Raw genomic sequence first — 19987 nt, forward strand, 5'->3', positions numbered from 1 at the left:
TGTCTGGATTGCTGCAGACCATCACGTTGTGCTGTGGTCATCGTTCTTCACCTTTTATCACCTGACAGGCCGCAGTCATGCAAGGCTGACTTGAGCACGCAACCCAGACCTTACATTTATGCAGATTTACCGTACTGGTAGGCTGGGATCGGTGAGGCACCTAGCAAAAAGGTGAATAAGTCTCTTTCAAGTAGTCATTACTTCTCCATTTAAGACCTATCTATGAGCTTTCCTGATTAGAGTTAATCAGGCAGAGATGGGAAGGAGCTGTATCACCATCCCACACATTCCCATTTAATTAAATGTCTCCCCACCTCTAAACTTGCCACTAATCAATCATTAATTTCCATGCATTATCTCAAGCTTGTATTGTCACTGGACAGTATTGTTTAAAGAGTTCAAATGAATTTAAAAATGAGAGGACTCTGTCAGTCATCCTTACAATTTATGCAATATGACTTTGAAGGTTTTCATTGTTAACTATAGAAACTCCTTGTTTGTTCAAAGAGGTTATTTATTTATGACTAACATTGCAATTATAACTAAAGTAAATTAGCACTAATCATCTGCCTTCAACTTGCAGTTGCTCCAACAATAAAAGAAGGTCCACAGACAGTAATCGTCCACAGGAACCAGCTAGCAGTACTGAAATGTGTGGTAGATGGGGTACCAACTCCTCAGGTCACCTGGAGAAAGGATGGTACTATTCTTTCAACAAGCAACCTGCGGTCAGAAATCACTTTTGTTTTTTACACACTTTGATTTATTTTCGGGTGTGGGATTTCAGAAAGTGTATCTGGGGAAAAGCTGATAAGTCTTTAATTTAAAGAAAAAGATATTAGCAACAGGATTTGAAATTTCCTTCAGTGGACAAAACAGATCATAATCAAGAGTGTGGTCCTAGAAAAACGGAGCAGGTCAGGCAGCATCCGAGGAGCAGGAAAATCGACATTTTGGCAAGAACCCGAAGAGCCATTCCTGATGAAGTGCTCTTGCTTGAAACATCTATTTCACCACCTCCTCAGATACTGCCTGACCTGCTGTGCTTTTCCAGCACCACATTCTCAACTCTGATTGCCAGCAGCTGCAGTCCTCACTTTCTCAAAACAGATCATAAATCATCCCAGGGATCATTGGTAGTCTGTCCCATTGCAGACTATATTGGAGCCCAAGGAATATTTACAACCTGTCTACATTTGATCTATGATAAATTTGCTATTATTGCATCTCATGGCTTCTACTTTTTACTTGCCTGGGAAATATTGACTAACCAAAACTTAATTTTTATTCCTTTTACTTGCTCTCCAAAGAAAGGATCACTGTTGAGAGGCAAAATCATTTGAACAAATAAAAGACAGCATTAAAATAGAACTTTTTTTGCAAGGAAAATAGTATCTCACAAACCTGATTAAGTTTTTTGAGGAAGCAACGAAAAGGATTGAGAGCCTTCATTGCTCAGAATTTCGAGTGGAGGAGTTAGGACTTCATGTTGAGGTTTTACTGGTTGTTGGTGAGGCCTCTTCTGGAATTGTGTGCAGTTCTGGACATGTTGTTATAGAAAGGATATTATTAAATTAGAGGGACTTCAAAAAGGATTTACCACGATGTTGCCGTGAATGGACTGTTTGAGTTATAAAGATAGACTGGGACTTCTTTCACTTGAACGTGGGAGGTTGGGGGGTGACCTTAGAGAGGTCTATAAAATCAAGAGGCATAGATAAGGTGAATAGCAAAGGTCTTTTCCCTAGGATGGGGAAACTAGGGGACATATTTTTAAGGTGAGATGAGAAAGATTCTAAAAGGGCACAAGGACCAACTTTTTTTACACAGTGATAAGTGTGTGGAATGAACCGCCAGAGGAAATGTTGGATGCAGATACAGTTACAATGTTTAAAAATCATTTGGATAAGTACATGAATAGGGAAGATTTGAAGGGATATGGGCCAAATGCAGACAAGTTGGGCTAGTTTAGTTTGGGAACACGGTTGGCGTGGACAAATTGGACCGAAGGGTCTTTTTCCACCCTCTATGACTCTACAACTGTTCATCATGTGAGGGCAGAAATCACAATCAATAATGCCAAATAATTATTTGATGTCTTTTTCTAGTATTTAACAGAATAGTTTAAAATGAAGTAATTTTTAAAATGTTTTCTCAATTTGATGCATTGCTTGGTAAGGTTAACGTTTATTCCCAGTTCCTAATTGCCCTAAGAAAGTCATGAAAACAGAATGTGCTGGAGAATCTTAGCAGGTATGGCCACATCTGTGCAGAGGAAAAAAACAGCTAATGTTTTCAGTCCAATATAACTTTCCTTCAGAACTGAAGAGAGAGGCAGAAAGTATTGGGTCTGTATAGAATGAAAATGTGGGAAGGGACAGGTGGAACAGAAAAGAAGTCAAGGGAAGGTTAAATGAGAAGGAAGATCAGAGATCACAGGTGTATCAGAGCAAAAGCCAGAGATGATATAGTTTATTCGTGGTTAACTGTTATTCATTGAAGCTTAGTGCAAGCTCAAGGAGCAACACATCATCTTTTGATAAGGCACTTTACAGCTTTGGAACTAACCATGAAGTCCAACAGTGTCAGACTGTGAACTCCCCTAATTGTTTGTTCATGATCCTTCGCACACAGCTGATCATCATTCTTCCCTTCACATCCACATCAGACATTGTTTTTAAAACTAGAAGCAATACCACACCGTTTGTGTTTTGTACTGTGAAATATTTTTGCATTTCATTTCCCCCATCCTCCATGTTATCATTGATCTTCCCTTTTGTTCTTCCTCACACTCCTCCTTTAAAATTAGTTAAAATTTGTTACCTTCCTATCTCCCTTCAAGTCTGTTAATAATTACTGTACAACCTTGCCTATTACTTTAACTCTGCTAAAACTAAAAAGTAGAATTTGATGCCATAAGCTCTTTTGAGAAATATGTAACACTTAACTTACTCTTTGTCTTTTATAAAACCATTTACTTTCATCAGTGCTCTTCATATCATTTAATTGTATGTGGGAAATTAGGAGAACATTTCAGCAGCTATCAGTTTGGCTACAGCATTTTGGGAGTAGGCATTGGACAAGACAAACGTAAATGCCTCTGGACTTTTCTGGCCATTGCTTAATTTTTTTTACCATAGGATTATGGGCCTCTACAAAATGTTTCTGAGTATTTGATGAAAATAGTGCTGCAACCCAAATTGTTTGTGAAGCACTTTGAGACTTTTCTGAAATATTGCCACATTAAAGTAATGCAGATACTTTTATTCTCATTAGGTATTCATTCCTTGGTGATGGCTCTTTGCGTATTGGCTCAACTCAAGTAGCAGATACAGGTCGTTATCTGTGTATGGCAACCAATGCAGCTGGAACAGCTCGTAAGCGAATTGATGTGCAAGTCTATGGTAAATATTCTTCAAATCGTAGCCAAAATTACCAGTAACAGGATCATTTGAGATCTTGGGCTAGCTGTCTTTCCCTTTTGAAAGTTACAGACTAAGATAAGGGTCCCGTGCTCAGGGTTATTAACCATGGCCAAAGGGGAACCTGCAAATTTTCTGCATTGATTGTGGAAGAGCTGGAATCTTGAGAGAAAACGCTGCTTAGAGGTTGAGGATCCTTCAATGCGAAGACTTGTGTTTGCTTTAGTCACATGACAGTGGTGATGAGAAACACCTCATATATTCTTAATCATATTGCTCGTGACTTATTGAAATTGGAATGGGAAGCTCCTATGAGCAACTGAAGAGAAAAGAACCATGAAGTGTGAAGAACTTAGGAATGAAACTTCAGTTCAGCAAATCATCATTACTGATGTATCCAGGAATCTTTTTCTAATGGATTTGTCATCTAATTGCTTTTCAGTGATTGATTTTAAAACCTCTAAATTCTTGAATTCTGAAGAAGAGCCATTGGATTCTGAACATTAACTGTTTCAACACGTTACACAGATGCTGCCAGACCTGCTGAGCTTCTCCAGCACCTTCTGCTTTTATTCAGAAATCTCCAGCATCCACAGTACTCCACTTTTCTTTTTTGTCAGAAACTTTTAAACCCGGAAACAGGAAATTATGGATTCCAAACAGAAGACCATATTTTTGTCTCCATTATTTCTGATGCAGAGACATCAATTAAGATTTTCAATTAATTTTTCATCAACAAAGTAAACTTTACAACTCAAGCTAAAATAATACCTCCAACACATCTATTTTCACTTTGTCTGGTTTTGGACCTAAGGAAATATGGCAATGCTATGCTTTTCTTACCAGTTTCTAGCTAACTGTAAGTGCAACATGCAAAATATTAGTTCTTGGGGGTTGGGAGGGGTTAGTGAATAAATCCTTACTTCTTTGAATGAAATGGCTTTTGCAAGCATTGTCTCAAGTGCCCCAATCTTTGCTTTATTCGTATTTCTTGTTAAGTTTGCTCTTTTTCTGTTTTTGACCTATACTCCACATTCCTGGTATGTATCATTTATAGTGAAAAGTGGGTACTGCAAACACTAGAAATCAGAGTCTAGATTAAAGCGGTGCTGGATAAGCCACAGCAGGTCAGGCAGCATCTGAGGAGCAGGAAAATCGATGTTCCTGATGAAGGGAAACATCAATTTTCCTGCTCCTCGGATACTGCCTGACTTGCTGTGCTTTTCCAGCACCACTCTAATCTGGACATATGTCATTTATAATATGTCTCTTGTTAATTATTTTGCAGTACAGTTACATGGAGATCTATTCTAAGTATGGTAAACCATTACAATGCTCAATTGAAAGAAAATTCTATTTCTAAATGATAGATAAGTAAGGATGTACATTTCATGTTTAACTTTGATATCATTATGCATGAAGTTGTGTAGAATAATCATTGGGGAGTGAATACCATTTCCCCGCACATTTATTGTCAGCAATTTGTGTAGAATCTCTAACTTCAGCTGAGCTATCTATCTCTATAAGCAGATGTTGCTTATTTCTACTTTTAGGTTTCTGAAATCATTTTTTGCTCATGTACAATTTTTCTCTGATCCTCATAGTTCCTCCATCTATTGCTGCTGACCTCAACAATATCACCGTTCTTGTCAATGTTCAGACTACTCTGACTTGTGAAGCTACAGGTATCCCAAAGCCTATAGTCATCTGGAAGAAGAATGGGCGCATACTCAACACTGATCAGAATCAGAATATGTACAGGTGAGTTAATCTGATCATCTGGAAAAACAATTCCTACATTCCCTATACCAAATATTTGAGTCGGTTTGCTGTTATATGTTTGAATGGCATGGGCTGTTTTATTATCGAAGAAAATATAACATAATGTCAAGTTTTACTGGATGTGTTTAAAGCATCTACCAAAAAATACGGAGAGAACATCACAGGCAGCCACCAACTTCTTGATTCATCTACTCGAAATTAAACTGTGGGGAGCAAACTGAGCTGGCTGTGTTATAAACTACAGGACACAGCAAGTAATATTATAGGATTACAATGTTTGGTCAAATAAGTGGTTAAATCTATCATTATGCTTTAGGGTCTCCAGACCAATCTAGTAAGTAAACTATACAAATACGGACTTTTTAAACTAAATTCTTTAAAAAGAATCCAATCATTTTGATTTTCTAGTAATAACAAATAATGTTATTTTAGACTTCAGTGTAACTCAGTGAGACATTGCAAAATATCTTCTATTATAATATAAAAGTTCTAGCTTGAATCTTTGCCTCATACATACAATAGAACAAAAGTAATGATAAGTCTCTGTAGTGAATGTTATGCTACCTGCCACCGTCAGATGAGGTAGCCTGTTTTCACAAAGGTGTTAGATATAATGCTTTGGGCTAAAGGCATCAAAGATGGGGAGAGAGCAGGAACAGAGTACTGGGTTGCATGATCAGCCATGATCATATTGAATGGCAGAATAGGCGCAAACAATTGAATGACACACTCCTCCTACTTTCTATGTTTCTGTTGTAATCACTCACTGACAAGATTTGGAGATGCCGGTGTTGGACTGGGGTGTACAAAGTTAAAAATCATGTAACACCAGGTTATAGTCCAACAGGTTTAATTGGAAGCACTAGCTTTCGGAGCGTCGCTCCTTCGTCAGGTGGTTGTGGAGGGCACAATTGTAAGACACAGAATTTATAGCAAAACTTTACAGTGTGGTGTAACTGAAATTATACATTGAAAAATACCTTGATTGTTTCTTGAGTCTCTCATCTGTTCAAATACCATGATAGTTTCACTTCTTTCATATGTAAATCACAAAACTTTTTTTAAAAGTTACATTCTCAGGTTAACTGTAACAATTGGTGTCAGCCAGATAAGATGTTAAGATGTTGAAGGTGTTAGCCCCCTGTGTTCCCTGTCTGTGCTATAACGTTTAGACTGATTCTAATCTAAACAGTGAATTAACAGAGTCTTACATGAATTCATGAAGTTTTTGAGCAAAGTACAATGTAACTCTGCAAGTACAAATTCACCCCACAAACGGATATGTGTATGTGTGCATGTGGGTTTTTTGTTACAGGTCATCAGTTCCTAAAGTAAGGAAGCACACCCCATCAGCTTGTGTTATGGTGTGCTGGGGCAGTACTAAGTGGGGTTTGAGCAAGGTTGTGGGCCTATTACAAAGGTAACATTAGCTGAGAGAAGACAGCTTTCTGTTTCAATGAGGATACACTTTATTAAGGTGTTATTATTATTGTGTGAGGTAGAAAATTAAATGTTTAAAAACATAAGGCTTCATTTTTGTCATTAGCTACTTGCTAAAGAAGTAAGGATAAAAATAACAATGAGACATAATTAAAGGTGCACATCTCGGACGATTAGCTTTTTTATTCCTCTCTGCAGACTGCTTTCATCTGGCTCTCTTGTAATCATCTCACCCACTGTGGAAGACAGTGGAAACTATGAGTGTAAAGTCTCAAATTATGCTGGGGAAGATCAGAGATTTGTCAGACTTACAGTACAAGGTAGGTACTGACAATTTAACATGGGTCTGATTTTTGATTTTGTAAAGCTGAGTACTTTAATTTCCCCCAAAAAATTGTTAATTGTGTTTAGTTGGTGGATTCACTTGTGCTCCTACCAATAGGAGCAGGCTGAAACTGATATTGTTGAGTTTGCAGGTATAAGTTTGTAAGATGTGTCTCTGCAAATAAAAACTTATAATTGTGTAAAGATTAGACTCAAATTCTTTTTTGCACATCTGGCTCTCTATATTATGATATATGACACCTGGTGAATGTCCTTTTGTGCAATTCTTAATGTCATATTAATTTGTTTTAGATGGGGTTAATAGTGTGTGACAATGGTGTGCACAACAGCTTAGTGTATTAGTAAGATTAGATTACTTAGTGTGGAAACAGGCCCTTCGGCCCAACAAGTCCACACCAACCCGTCGACGCGCAACCCACCCCTACATTTACCCCTTATCTAACATTACGGGCAATTTAGCATGGCCAATTCACCTGACCTACACATCTTTAGACTGTGGGAGGAAACCAGAGCACCCGGAGGAAACCCACGCAGACACGGGGAAAATGTTCAAACTCCACACAGACAGTTGCCTGAGTCGGGAATCGAACCCGGGTCTCTGGCGCTGTGAGGCAGCAGTGCTAACCACTGTGCTATCGTGCCGCCCACCAGGGAAATTAAAACCTTTGCGTATTTTGGTGTTTTGACAAATGTAGGTTGTTAAATAAAATCCATTGATTTTATTCCATGAAGTACTAATGAAAGTGATTTGAATGTTCCCCCTATCAGCTGAATATTGTGTGAAATATCATTTGATTTGAAATGTATGCTTCATAGAGCAATGCAGAACTGAAAGACTTGAAAGAAAAAGAAATTGGTTCTATATTGCTCTGTCTTCAAGGATGACTTAAGTTCTTATGCCCTTAGTGTTATCAGATTATCAAAATGGTTGCTAAATTTTGTTCCTGACATCTTTAAGAAAATTTAACATGAATTTTATGTCCAATGATTTCATGTTTTAAGATGTCAGTTCAGATTCAGTGCAATGTATTGTGGTCTGTATAACAATTATCTCTTAAGTCTCATTTCCCCTTTCAGTATGGTGAACAATTAACTGTAAATGTATACCTACATTTGAAAATAATAGTTAATTGGTTAAAGATTTAAATTGGAATAACCAAATTTACATGGCACAGAGAATGCTGGAGAAACTCATGTTTGACAACATCTGTGGACAGAGAAGCAGTGTTACTGTTTCAAGCCTGGTTTGACTCGTCTGCAGAAGTTCAGCCTCCGCAGATGTTGTCAGACCTGCTGAGTTTCTCTCATTCTCTGTGTTTGTTTCATATTTCCAGAATTCACAATATTTTGCCTTTTACTGTTTGTTTCTGGCTATGTCTCAATATTTAGTTCTGCTCTATTATAACGCACTACCCTGAATAATTGAATAAACTTGCCAATACTCAATGCCTACTTACAAGTATTAAGGAGAGACATAAGAGTCATTGCAATATCAAAGAGCATATGAAAAGTAAATCTGTGTTAAAAAAGGAAGCAGTGATAGGAGATTAAAACTGGTGGCAAAGCAGGTAGTCCTCCATGAGTAGGGCAAAAGTGGTGGTGGGGGAACGGTGAGATAAAAATCAACAACAGAGATGGAGGGCCAGCACTTGGAGTGTGTACCAGCTTAAGAAGGGCACCAGTTTGGGGGGGGGGGGGGAAGATAAAAACCAGCTACGGAAAGAGAGGCTTAGCACATGGAGTGTGGAGCTGTGTGAGAAGGGCAACAAATTGTGGAGATCAAAGCACCTGTCAGATCCACTGTGTGACATCATAGCAGAACAAGGGCGTGATTAGTGGGCACTTCTTCCCGACCTCTTTTGATTGGCCAAGTGGTATGAATCAGGGGATATTATTAGAGCAGAAGAAATTTAATAAATACCATTTAAAAATATTTAGCATACAAATTAAGTAAATTATATAGAATAGAGACAACTGGGCATGCAATGTGTTGCAGCCATAATATTGGGAGCTGGTAGACGCTGGTGTGATCTACAGTGACTACATCTACAGCAAGTATTGGCCACTCAAGGAACTTCACCTTAGCGTTAATGAGTTGGAATTCAACACATCAGGGAGAGGGACAGTTACCCCTATAAACTGTGTTTCAAGATGCAGTCACACGCCTTAAGATTAAACACATCAAATGTGGTCCATGGTCAGAGACAGGAGAGTGTGACTGCAAATCAGGCTGGTAGACAATAGATAATAGACAATAGGTGCAGGAGTAGGCCATTCTGCCCTTCGAGCCTGCACCACCATTCAATATGATCATGGCTGATCATCCTTAATCAGTATCCTGTTCCTGCCTTATCTCCATAACTCTTGATTCCACAATCCTTGAGAACTCTATCCAACTCTTTCTTAAATGAATCCAGACACTGGGCCTCCACTGCCCTCTGGGGCAGAGCATTCCACACAGCCACCACTCTCTGGGTGAAGAAGTTTCTCCTCATCTCTGTCCTAAATGGTCTACCCCGTATTTTTAAGCTGAGTCCTCTGGTTCGGCACTCACCCATCAGCGGAAACATGTTTCCTGCTGCCAGAGTGTCCAATCCTTGAATAATCTTATATGTCTCAATCATATCCCCTCTCAGTCTTCTAAACTCAAGGGTATACAGTCCAGTCGCTCCAGTCTTTCAGTGTAAGGTAATCCCGCCATTCCAGGAATTGACCTCAAGAACCTACGCTGCACTCCCTCAATAGCCAGAATGTCTTTCCTCAAATTTGGAGACCAGAACTGCACACAGTATTCCAGGTGTGGTCTCACCAGGGCCCTGTACAGCTGCAGAAGAACCTCTTTGTTTCTATACTCAATCCCTCTTGTTATGAAGGCCAGCATGCTATTAGCCTTCTTCACTACCTACTGTACCTGCATGCTTACCTTCATTGACTGGTGTCCAAGAACACCCAGATCTCTCTGTACTGCCCCTTTACCTAAATTGATTCCATTTAGGTAGTAATCTGCCTTCCTGTTCTTGCCACCAAAGTGGATAATCGTACATTTATCCACATTAAACTGCATCTGCCATGCATCTGATCACTCACCTAACTTGTCCAGGTCACCCTGTAATCTCCTAACATCCTCATCACATTTCACCCTGCCACCCAGCTTAGTTTCATCAGCAAATTTGATAATGTTATTACTAATACCATCTTCTACATCATTAACATATATTGTAAAAAGCTGCGGTCCCAGAACTGATCCTTGCGGTATCCCACTGGTCACTGCCTGCCATTCCGAAATGGAGCCATTTATCACTATTCTTTGTTTCCTATCAGCCAACCAACTTTCAATCCAAGTTAGTACTTTGCCCCAATACCATGCGCCCTAATTTTGCCCACTAACCTCCTGTGTGGGACTTTATCAAAAGCTTTCTGAAAGTCCAGGTACACTACATCTACTGGATCTTCCTCGTCCATGTTCAGAGTTACATCCTCAAAAAATTCCAGAAGATTAGTCAAGCATGATTTCCCCATCATAAATCCATGCTGACTCTGACCTATCCTGTTACTACTATCCAGATGTGTCGTAATTTCATCCTTTATAATAGACTCCAGCATCCTTCCCACCACTGAGGTCAGACTAACTGGTCTATAATTTCCTGCTTTCTCTCTCCCACCTTTCTTCAAAAGTGGTATAACATTAGCCACCCTCCAATCTGCAGGAACTGATCCTGAATCTATCGAACTCTGGAAAATAATCGCCAACGCATCCATGATTTCTCGAGCCATCTCCTTCAGTATCCTAGGATAAGACAATAAGACATAGGAGTGGAAGTAAGGCCATTCGGCCCATCGAGTCCACTCCACCATTCAGTCATGGCTGATGGGCATTTCAACTCCACTTACCAGCGTTCTCCCCGTAGCCCTTAATTCCTCGAGACAACAAGAATCTATCAATCTCTGCCTTGAAGACATTTAGTGTCCCGGCCTCCACTGCATTCCGTGGCAATGAATTCCACAGGCCCACCACCCTCTGGCTGAAGAAATGTCTCCGCATTTCTGTTCTGAATTGACCCCCTCTAATTCTAAGGCTGTGTCCACGGGTCCTAGTCTCCTCGCCTGATGGAAACAATTTCCTAGCGTCCACCCTTTCCAAGCCATGTATTATCTTGTACATCTCTATTAAGTCTCCCCTTAATCTTCTAAACTCCAATGAATATAATCCCAGGATCCTCAGCCGTTCCTCATATGTTAGACCTACCATTCCAGGGATCATCCGTGTGAATCTCCGCTGGACACGTTCCAGTGCCAGTATGTCCTTCCTGAGGTGTGGGGACCAAAACTGGACACAGTACTCCAAATGGGGCCTAACCAGAGCTTTATAAAGTCTCAGTAGCACATCTCTGCTTTTATATTCCAACCCTTTTGAGATAAGTGACAACATTGCATTCGCTTTCTTAATCACGGACTCAACCTGCATGTTTACCTTTAGAGAATCCTCGACTAGCACTTCCAGATCCCTTTGTATTTCGGCTTTACTAATTTTCTCACCAGTTAGAAAGTAGTCTATGCTTTTATTCTTTTTGCCAAAGTGCAAGACCTCGCATTTGCTCACGTTGAATTCCATCAGCCATTTCCTGGACCACTCTCCCAAACTGTCTAGATCCTTCTGTAGCCTCCCCACTTCCTCAGTACTACCTGCCTGTCCACCTAACTTCATATCATCTGCAAACTTCGCTAGAATGCCCCCAGTCCCTTCATCTAAATCATTAATATATAATGCGAACAGCTGTGGCCCCAACACTGAACCCTGCGGGACACCGCTCGTCACCGGCTGCCATTCCGAAAAAGAACCTTTTATCCCAACTCTCTGCCTTCTGTCAGACAGCCAATCCTCAATCCATCCCAGCAGCTCACCTCGAACACCATGGGCCCTCACCTTGCTCAGCAGCCTTCCGTGTGGCACCTTATCAAAGGCCTTTTGAAAGTCTAGATAGACCACATCCACTGGGGTTCCCTGGTCTAACCTACTTGTCACCTCTTCAAAGATGTAGACCATTAGGCCCCGGGGACTTATCAATCTTCAGACCTAACAGTCTTTCCAACACCAATTCCTGGCAAATATAAACTCCCTTCTGTTCAGGTCCTTCAGCCACTGTAACCTCAGGGAGATTGCTCGTGTCTTCCCCAGTGGACACAGATCTGAAGTACCAATTCAATTCTTCTGCCATTTCTTTGTTCCCCGTAATATATTCCCCTGTTTCTGTCTTCAAGGGCCCAATTTTAGACTTAACCATTTTTTTTGCCTTTGACATACCTAAAAAAGCTGATAGAAAATGAAAATTACAATGCAGGACCACAAAAGTAGTAATCTCCAGATTACTACCTGAGCTACATGTAAATTGGTATAATGAAATATAGTTAGAAAAGTAAATGCATGGCTCATACTTTGTGGGAGAAATGGATTCTCATTTATGAAGTGTTGGCACCAGTAAGCTTCCAGAATTTAGCTTTGGAAGAGCCTTGGCCAGTACTCTTGTTCAATAGGTACTAGGTCTTTGTTTCCAGTGTAGGTAAGGGCACAAAGCTTAATTCAACTTTTAGTGGTGAGTGGGGGTTGGTGGGTGTGGAGAGGAATTGAAATGTAGTCAAACCAGAAAGCATAGTTAGCGGAATAGATACTGTTCTCTACAGCAAAGAGAGTCCTGAAATTGTGTTACCTACAGTGTGCCAAGGGTCCTCAAAGCACAAAAGTTAAACAACTTTGAGGTGTAAAAAGCTGAAGCCACAATGGAAGAAGGGATTGTAAGTGCCTTATTTGGAAAAGGACTGTGCATTTGTTACAGGGTCATATGATGCCTTAGCCATCTTTGTTCCCTGTTAACAAACTGCAATAAGCAGACAAGTTTTCTAGGCAGAGAAACTGCTTGAATGATGAAGAGAAAGAAACCCAGCAAACAGCCATCAAACTGATGAAATTTACCAGGCCATAAGATAGGCCAGACCATAACTCCTTCAAAGGATAACATAGGACTTTCTCTCTCCACTACCTCATTCCATCTCTAAGTTTATCCATTAAAACAACCAATGACAAATCTACTTTAGAAGCCCTACTGGCAACTGAAGTGTTTCTGCAATTCCAAATCCTTCCTAACAGTGTACTATCTTAACATTGTAGGCTAGGGTTGAAATGGAGACTGAATTTTGTTCATTTTTTTCTAGGTATTCTTCTAGGTTTGGTGTGGGGGGGGGGGAGAAAGTGAGATGTCGTTTTCTTCAGCAAGATCCACAGCAAGGAAGGGAAATAAACAAATATTTTCCATTATAAAACACAAAAGGCTTACTTTACTGCTGGGTTATTTAAAATTGGTTAACTCAGTCGAAGCATAAGAAATGCATACATCCAAAACCATTTATCATTAGCAAATTTGAAGAAATGCCTTAAAACTGTGCTGACGAAGTGTAAAGAACAGAAGAGAGTGTTCAGAGGAGATTACAGGGATGTTGCTAGACTAGGAATTTTAGATATGAGGAAAGATTAGGTAAACTGAGCTTGTTTTCTTTGGAACAGAGGAGGCTCCAGGAAAATTAGCTCTTCATAATTTATTCATGTCAATTTAAAAGTGTTGAGTGAGGATGTATTTTCCTTAGCAGAGAGGTCAACAACTAGGAGACATAAATTTATGTTAATTCTTTGGGTCTGGAATCTGCACAAAAGAGTCATAAAGGCAGAAACTCTCATCTCATTTAAAAAGTACATGGATGGTGTTAGAAGTACTATAACCTCCACAGCTATGCAGCAAGAACTGAAAAACTGAAAGGCAAGTGAAACATTTTTTTTGGCGCCACATACCTGGTGTCCTAAATGGCAGCCTCCTGTGTATTTATAAAATTTTTTGAATACATTGACCCTGCAGACCAGTACCTGTCTCTTATCCATTTCTTCTATGTTATTTAGCTGGAGCAAATTGAACTACTGGTTCATTTTAATTTTCTTCCCATTTAGTTCCCCCTTCAATTGCCGATGAAGCTACAGATTTGTTGGTAACAAAGTTGTCACCAGCAGTTATTACATGCACAGCATCTGGTGTTCCAGCACCAAAAATCCATTGGACCAAAGATGGGGTCAAGTTGCCACGTCAAGGAGAAGGCTACCTTATTCTATCCACAGGTAAGAGCAGCTCAGTTTATAAGTTGCTAATGGGGCAAGAGGTTTTGGAGATGCACAAGTTGAGCAGTATCTAAAGAGAAAAATATTTTCCCAATTATCAAAACTGATGAAAAACCAGATCCAAAATATTAGTTTTTTTCATATGCTGTTAAGTTTGTATTTAATATATTTTCAAATTTTCATTTTTTCTTGTTACTTACTTCAACACATCCCTATATTTCTACAATTTGACATCTCAGTTACACTGATATACCTGTCACTAAACAAAACTCGAATTTACTTATGCAAACCTTTCTATACAGATTTTATCTAATAGTGATTGCATCAATATCTCAATTAGTGTTGTTTAACTACGCTAATGCTAATCAGCAAGAATGGTAATCTATATGACTATAGATTGAAAGCAGAGTAAGTAGATATGAGTTTGAATTGGGAGTTCAGTGAAGTGAAGTGGGGGGTCGGGGTAGAGGATAGATCCATGTTCCTTTTTTCTCAGTCCAATAATTGCTTCCTACTTCTGACTAGCTAAACAAATTAATGATAATTGGTAAGCTATTCCACTTATAATAAATAGTCCACAGAGAAAAGGCATTGCAGCACAGCTTGGCTGAGTGGGATATCCAAGCCTGTGGCATGTGTGAAGTCACGGAGAGAAAAATTTGCAGCAAGTGTTGCTGGCTGCACAAGCTGGAATTCCAGGTTTCTGAACTTGAGCGACAATTGCAATCACTTTGCATCTGCAAGGCAGAGAATTACATAGATAATGCATTTACAGAGGCGATAACACTGCAGGGTTGGAGCAGACAGTCTTAAAGAATTGGGCATATAATACTGGAATTCCCTGCAATAATCCCTTATGGATACCGGAGAAAGTGATCAATCCTCAGCAAATAGAGCCAGCCAGGTCTGTGGTACAGATTACTTAGCTGTGTAGGAGATGAGTAAGATGAGTGAAAGAAATGGTGTGCTTATTAGTTCAGAAAACAGACAGGCGTTTCTGTAGCTATAGACATGACTCCAGGATGGTATGTCAGATCCTGGCACCAAGGAGTCAAGAATGTCATAGAGTATCTGCAGGACATTCTGCTGAGAGAGGGTGAACAGCCAGTGATGATTGCATTTGTACCAACAATATAGGTAGGAAGGGGAGTGAGGCTGTGAAAGTAGATTTTAGAAAGCTAGGAAGGAAATTTTTAAAAAACGACTGCAAAAGCAGTAATCTCAGGATTACTCCCAGTCCCACATGCTTGTGAGCATAGAAATAAGAGAACTGAGCAATTGAAAATGTGACTGGAGGAAGGAAGGCATCAGATTAAGGCATTAAGACCAGTTCTAGGGCAGATGTGACCTTGACAAGATGAATAGCTTGCACCTGAGCAGGCTGAGGACTAATACTTGTCAATGAGGTTTGCCACTGTTTTAGTGTGGGTTTAAACTAGATTGGCAGGGGAATGGGATTGTGACAGGGAGCTCAGATTCACAGAACTCAGATTGTTAACAGGAAATTGAAACCCAATAAATGAAATTAGAATACAGATGAAGCAAAGAACGGCATTAAATAGGATCATAATGCAGAACAGGATCAGAATGCAGAATAATGTTAAAAAGGAAGAATTAAAGATAACATAACAAGGTTGATGATTTGCTTAATAGGAATGATTTAATAAGAATGATGAAATCATAATTACAGAGGATGATACAGATTATCTCCCAGCTATGTTAAGTAACCAAGTGACTTGCGAAACTGAAGAAAAGCAAGAAATTAGAATTAATGCCACGTACTACTTCAAAAGCATCCAGGAAATTTTCTTCCTCCTTAATATGACACAATGTCTGAAGCTCAGACTCCAGCTCCCCAGGTTGCAGATGTGTTCACTTTTAATCACCTTGGTGCCCAGCAGCTCCTGCAGGCTGGAACAACACATTACCCATCCTGATATCACTAGTATTTTATTTAATGTATTAATTAATTAATCTCAAACCCCTTCTCTTTACATTTGAATAAATAATTTGCATTTTTACAGTATTAGTTTTATACTTGACAAGGTATTTTAAAGAAAAATAGAGGAAAAAGAAATTGGGGACCAAATACAAACTGGAGATCTATTACTTTAAAGACTAAAAAGACTCACCATTCCTACTCAACAATATACTGCTTTCCCTACACACGCATCCCATTGTGATTTGTGACTTCACTCTGCTGCTGGTCTCATTGGTCACCTCTTAACCTGTCGAATCTTAATGGTTCCCCCACAATTCCACAAACCCACACCTTTTATCATTTCCCATCCACCTCTCATTCTTGAAACTTCATTTGTTGCAGTAAGACTCAGTGAAAGCACCTCTTACACCCCTCCACGAGAAATTCCCACTTTGAACCAAATTTCTCTGATATACTCACTCGGGCTTTGTTTCACTCAGACCAACTCTCCATTCACGCTGACTGTGCTCCTTTCTAACCATATTTTCCATATGCTGATGACACAAAACAAGGTGGAATTTTGAATTGTGCGAATATTCCAAGAAGGCTTCAACCAGATTTGACAGACTAAGTGAATGGGCAAGAACATGGCAAATGTAAATAAGTGTGCTGTTATCCACTTTAATGGAAAATATAGAAATACAAGACATTTCTTAAATGTTGAGAAGTTGAGAAGGGCAGGTGTCTAACAGTACCTGGATGTCCTTGTTCTTGAATCAATAGAAAATAGCATGCACGTGCTAAAATAAATAAGGAAGGCAAATGGCATATATTAGCCTTCATCACAAGTAGTTTTAAGAACACAGATAAAGGTGTCTTACTACTGTTGAATTAAGCATGGGTGATACCACACCTGAAGTATTATGCATTATTTGGATCACCTAATCTAAAAAAGGGTATACCTATCACAGGGGTTCACCAGATTAATTCCTGAGATGTCAGGTTTGATTTATGAGAAGACATTGAGGAAACTAACCCATTATTATGTTGAGTTTCAAAGAAGACGAGCTGATCTCATTGAAACTTACACAATTCTTAAAGGATATGACAGGGTGGATATGGATAGAATTTTTCCCCTGGTTGTGAACTCCAGAACCAGGCAATGTCATCTCAAAATAAGGGGAAGGCTACTTAAGACTGAAGAGGAGAAATTTCATCATTTAGAGGGTGGTGAATCTTTGGACTTCTGTACCCCAGAGAGGTAGGGAATATTAATCACTGAGCCTGATCATGTCAGAAGTTGAGATAGCTCAGTGAAGTGAGATTGAGGCAGATGATTTGTCTTGATCTAATTGAATGACAGAGCAGGTTTGATGGGCTGAATAAGCTACCCTTGTTTTTATGTTCCTCTGTTCGTAAGAATGTGAACAACATTTTCACTGGTAAGCAGACCCCAACAGTTCATGAACATGAACAGTCACAAGTAAGAATCCAGATCAGCCTGCGGGAAGATATTTTTCATATTTCAACAATTAATAAAGGATGTTTATGTATCTTAATTACTCTGTTACATTTACTTTCCCATATGTTGATGCCCTGTGTTGCAAATTTGAAAGAATAAATACAAAAACTAGTTGCAGTTACACCCTTGTCAATATTTTCCTTCAACTTCTTGTTAATTCAGGAACTATTGATATCAGTACTGCCCAGCTCAGCCATACAGGAAAATACACGTGTGTTGCAAAGAATGCTGCTGGTACTGCCCACCGGCAAGTCAACCTCAGAGTACAAGGTAAGCACTCACTAATTATATATAGAATTAATAATTCTATTTCAATCTTTAGGAATAATTTATCATTTCTGGCAAGTGATAAATCACATTTGCTCATAGTTCCTTCTTTCTCAGTATCACTATTATGCTGAATTATTTAATTAAGGAGCAGGACAGCATGCAAGTGGCTTAGAAAACAGCAACAAGAAGCATGTAGTATACTGCTTTAAGAAGAAAAGGTTTCCTCCTCTGAAGTGAATACTTTTAACATCATCAAACTCATTAACGGAGAAAATTACCTATGTATTCATTTTGAACATTGTACCCAAATGTACAATTACCAGTCTGGTGTTGAACATATCTGTTCCAATGATGATCTCCAAGCACATCCCTGAAACCTAAGGTGAGCAATCAACTTACCTTGAATATTGAGATTTTGGAGAAGATTTGTAGTTCCCGTTATGGATCAGGTTGTCAGTTTGCTCGATGAACTGCTGGGTTTGTTTTCTGACATTTCGTCACTGTGCCAAGTACCATCATTAGTGAGCCTTTGGTGAAGAGTTGGTGTTCTGTCCCACTTGCTATTTATGTGACTTGGTTTGTTGTGTGGGTGGTATCATTTCCGGTTCTGTTTCTGAGAGTTTGGTAAATGGGGTCCAAGACTATATGTTTGTTAATGGAGTTCTGGTTTGAATGCCAGGCCTCTAGGAATTCCGGCACATGTCTTTGTTTAGCCTGTCCCAGGATGGATGCATTGTCCCAGTTGAACTGGTGTCCTTCTTCGTCCGTGTGTACGGAACAAGTGATAGTTGGTGATGTCTTTTGGTGGCTAATTGGTGCTCATGTATCCTGGTGACTAGTTTCTTGTCCAATGTAATGTTGCAGTCATTGCAAGGTATTTTGTATATGACATTCATTCTGCTGACTGTGGGTATGGAGTCCTTTAAATTCATCAGTAGTTGTTTTACATACACAATGTATTCAGGAACAAAGGTTACCCAAAAGGTGCAGTTCGCCGATTACTGCACAACAGATCTAAACAGAAAGACACAGCATGTCCAGAGACTGTAGTCACCCCTACCATACATCAAAGACATTTCAGAGATGACCACCAAACTACTCCTGCCCTTAGGCATCATGGTCACCCACAAACCAACGACCACATTAAAATAACTAAACCAACAACTTACCTTGAACACTCGGGCCTGGCACTATATGCATCCAAATCTTCATATCGGGCATGATTTACCTCTCCTTGACATGGCAGAAATCTAACATCTGATGATGAGAAGCCTATTTTTAAACCTTTGCATCTTCTACTTAAACAATAATGAGTATTAACTTCACTTTTCCAATTAACTTGCCCCCAAACAAGAAAATTGACACTTCAAAACCCAACTGTAAATACCAAGTGATTTCTGTTGAACTGGGTCCTCTACCTTAATCTGAGTGAGTTTGTGGCTTTGCCAGCCATCCTCCTCCTCTTTACTTTGGATGGAACCATTACCACTGCAGCAGGTGTCTCCACAGTCCCCCTCTCCACACAACTCTGCAACATATCAGCCTGCAATCTTCAGGTTGCTTGCTTTTGAGCAGACTCATGCGGCACTTGTTCTCTCAAAGGTGTTTTTTCTGGACAGATTCCAGAAGCAGTCCCAGAATCAGAAGTAGTTTCTTTGCAGGTAAGGACAACCAGGAGCCTTTGGCACAGAAGTAGAACTTCACAGAAGGCGATGCAGGCAGTTTGTAGCAGTGGGAAAAAGTGAAGGGGACTAAAAGGTTGGCATCCTGTCACCAACTTACCCTTTATTTTCATGTGCATAGTATGTAACACTGACCCCCTTAGCTCAGAGCTGAGTCCAAAAGTGAGCTGACCCCCTGACAGTCCTGTTTATATCAGCCAGCCAGACTCCCTGATTGACCAGGTTAACTGTCCCAGTCAGGGAACTCATATCCTGTGATATCCACCTGGCTAATCACTACAGGATCAAGTATCAGTCAGGGCATTAACTAGGGTCCTGCAATAATGATGTGCTTTGCCTTCCACATTTTGCATTTCGAAAGGGGAATGCATTGGCTGAGAGAGAAATACAGGAGGAAAAGGAATCCTCTTAAGGAGAAAGACGTGGGTCAGGATCCTATGATGAGCC

The 19987-nt window shown here is 39.7% G+C and overlaps 1 protein-coding gene across 1 annotated transcript in view; it reads left to right on the top strand.

The window, feature by feature from the left end:
- The window catches only part of hmcn1 (hemicentin 1), a 610612-nt gene that overhangs the window by 487317 nt on the left and 103308 nt on the right, over positions 1-19987 (top strand). Inside the window, exons 73-78 of the mRNA XM_060830300.1 lie at positions 584-728; positions 3277-3404; positions 5027-5183; positions 6843-6964; positions 13981-14145; positions 17751-17858. Coding sequence (XP_060686283.1) covers positions 584-728; positions 3277-3404; positions 5027-5183; positions 6843-6964; positions 13981-14145; positions 17751-17858 — 825 coding nt within the window. The remainder of the gene's footprint in view (positions 1-583; positions 729-3276; positions 3405-5026; positions 5184-6842; positions 6965-13980; positions 14146-17750; positions 17859-19987) is intronic.

Source organism: Hemiscyllium ocellatum, chromosome 9, assembly GCF_020745735.1.
Source record: "Hemiscyllium ocellatum isolate sHemOce1 chromosome 9, sHemOce1.pat.X.cur, whole genome shotgun sequence".
Classification (NCBI taxonomy): Eukaryota; Metazoa; Chordata; class Chondrichthyes; order Orectolobiformes; family Hemiscylliidae; genus Hemiscyllium; species Hemiscyllium ocellatum.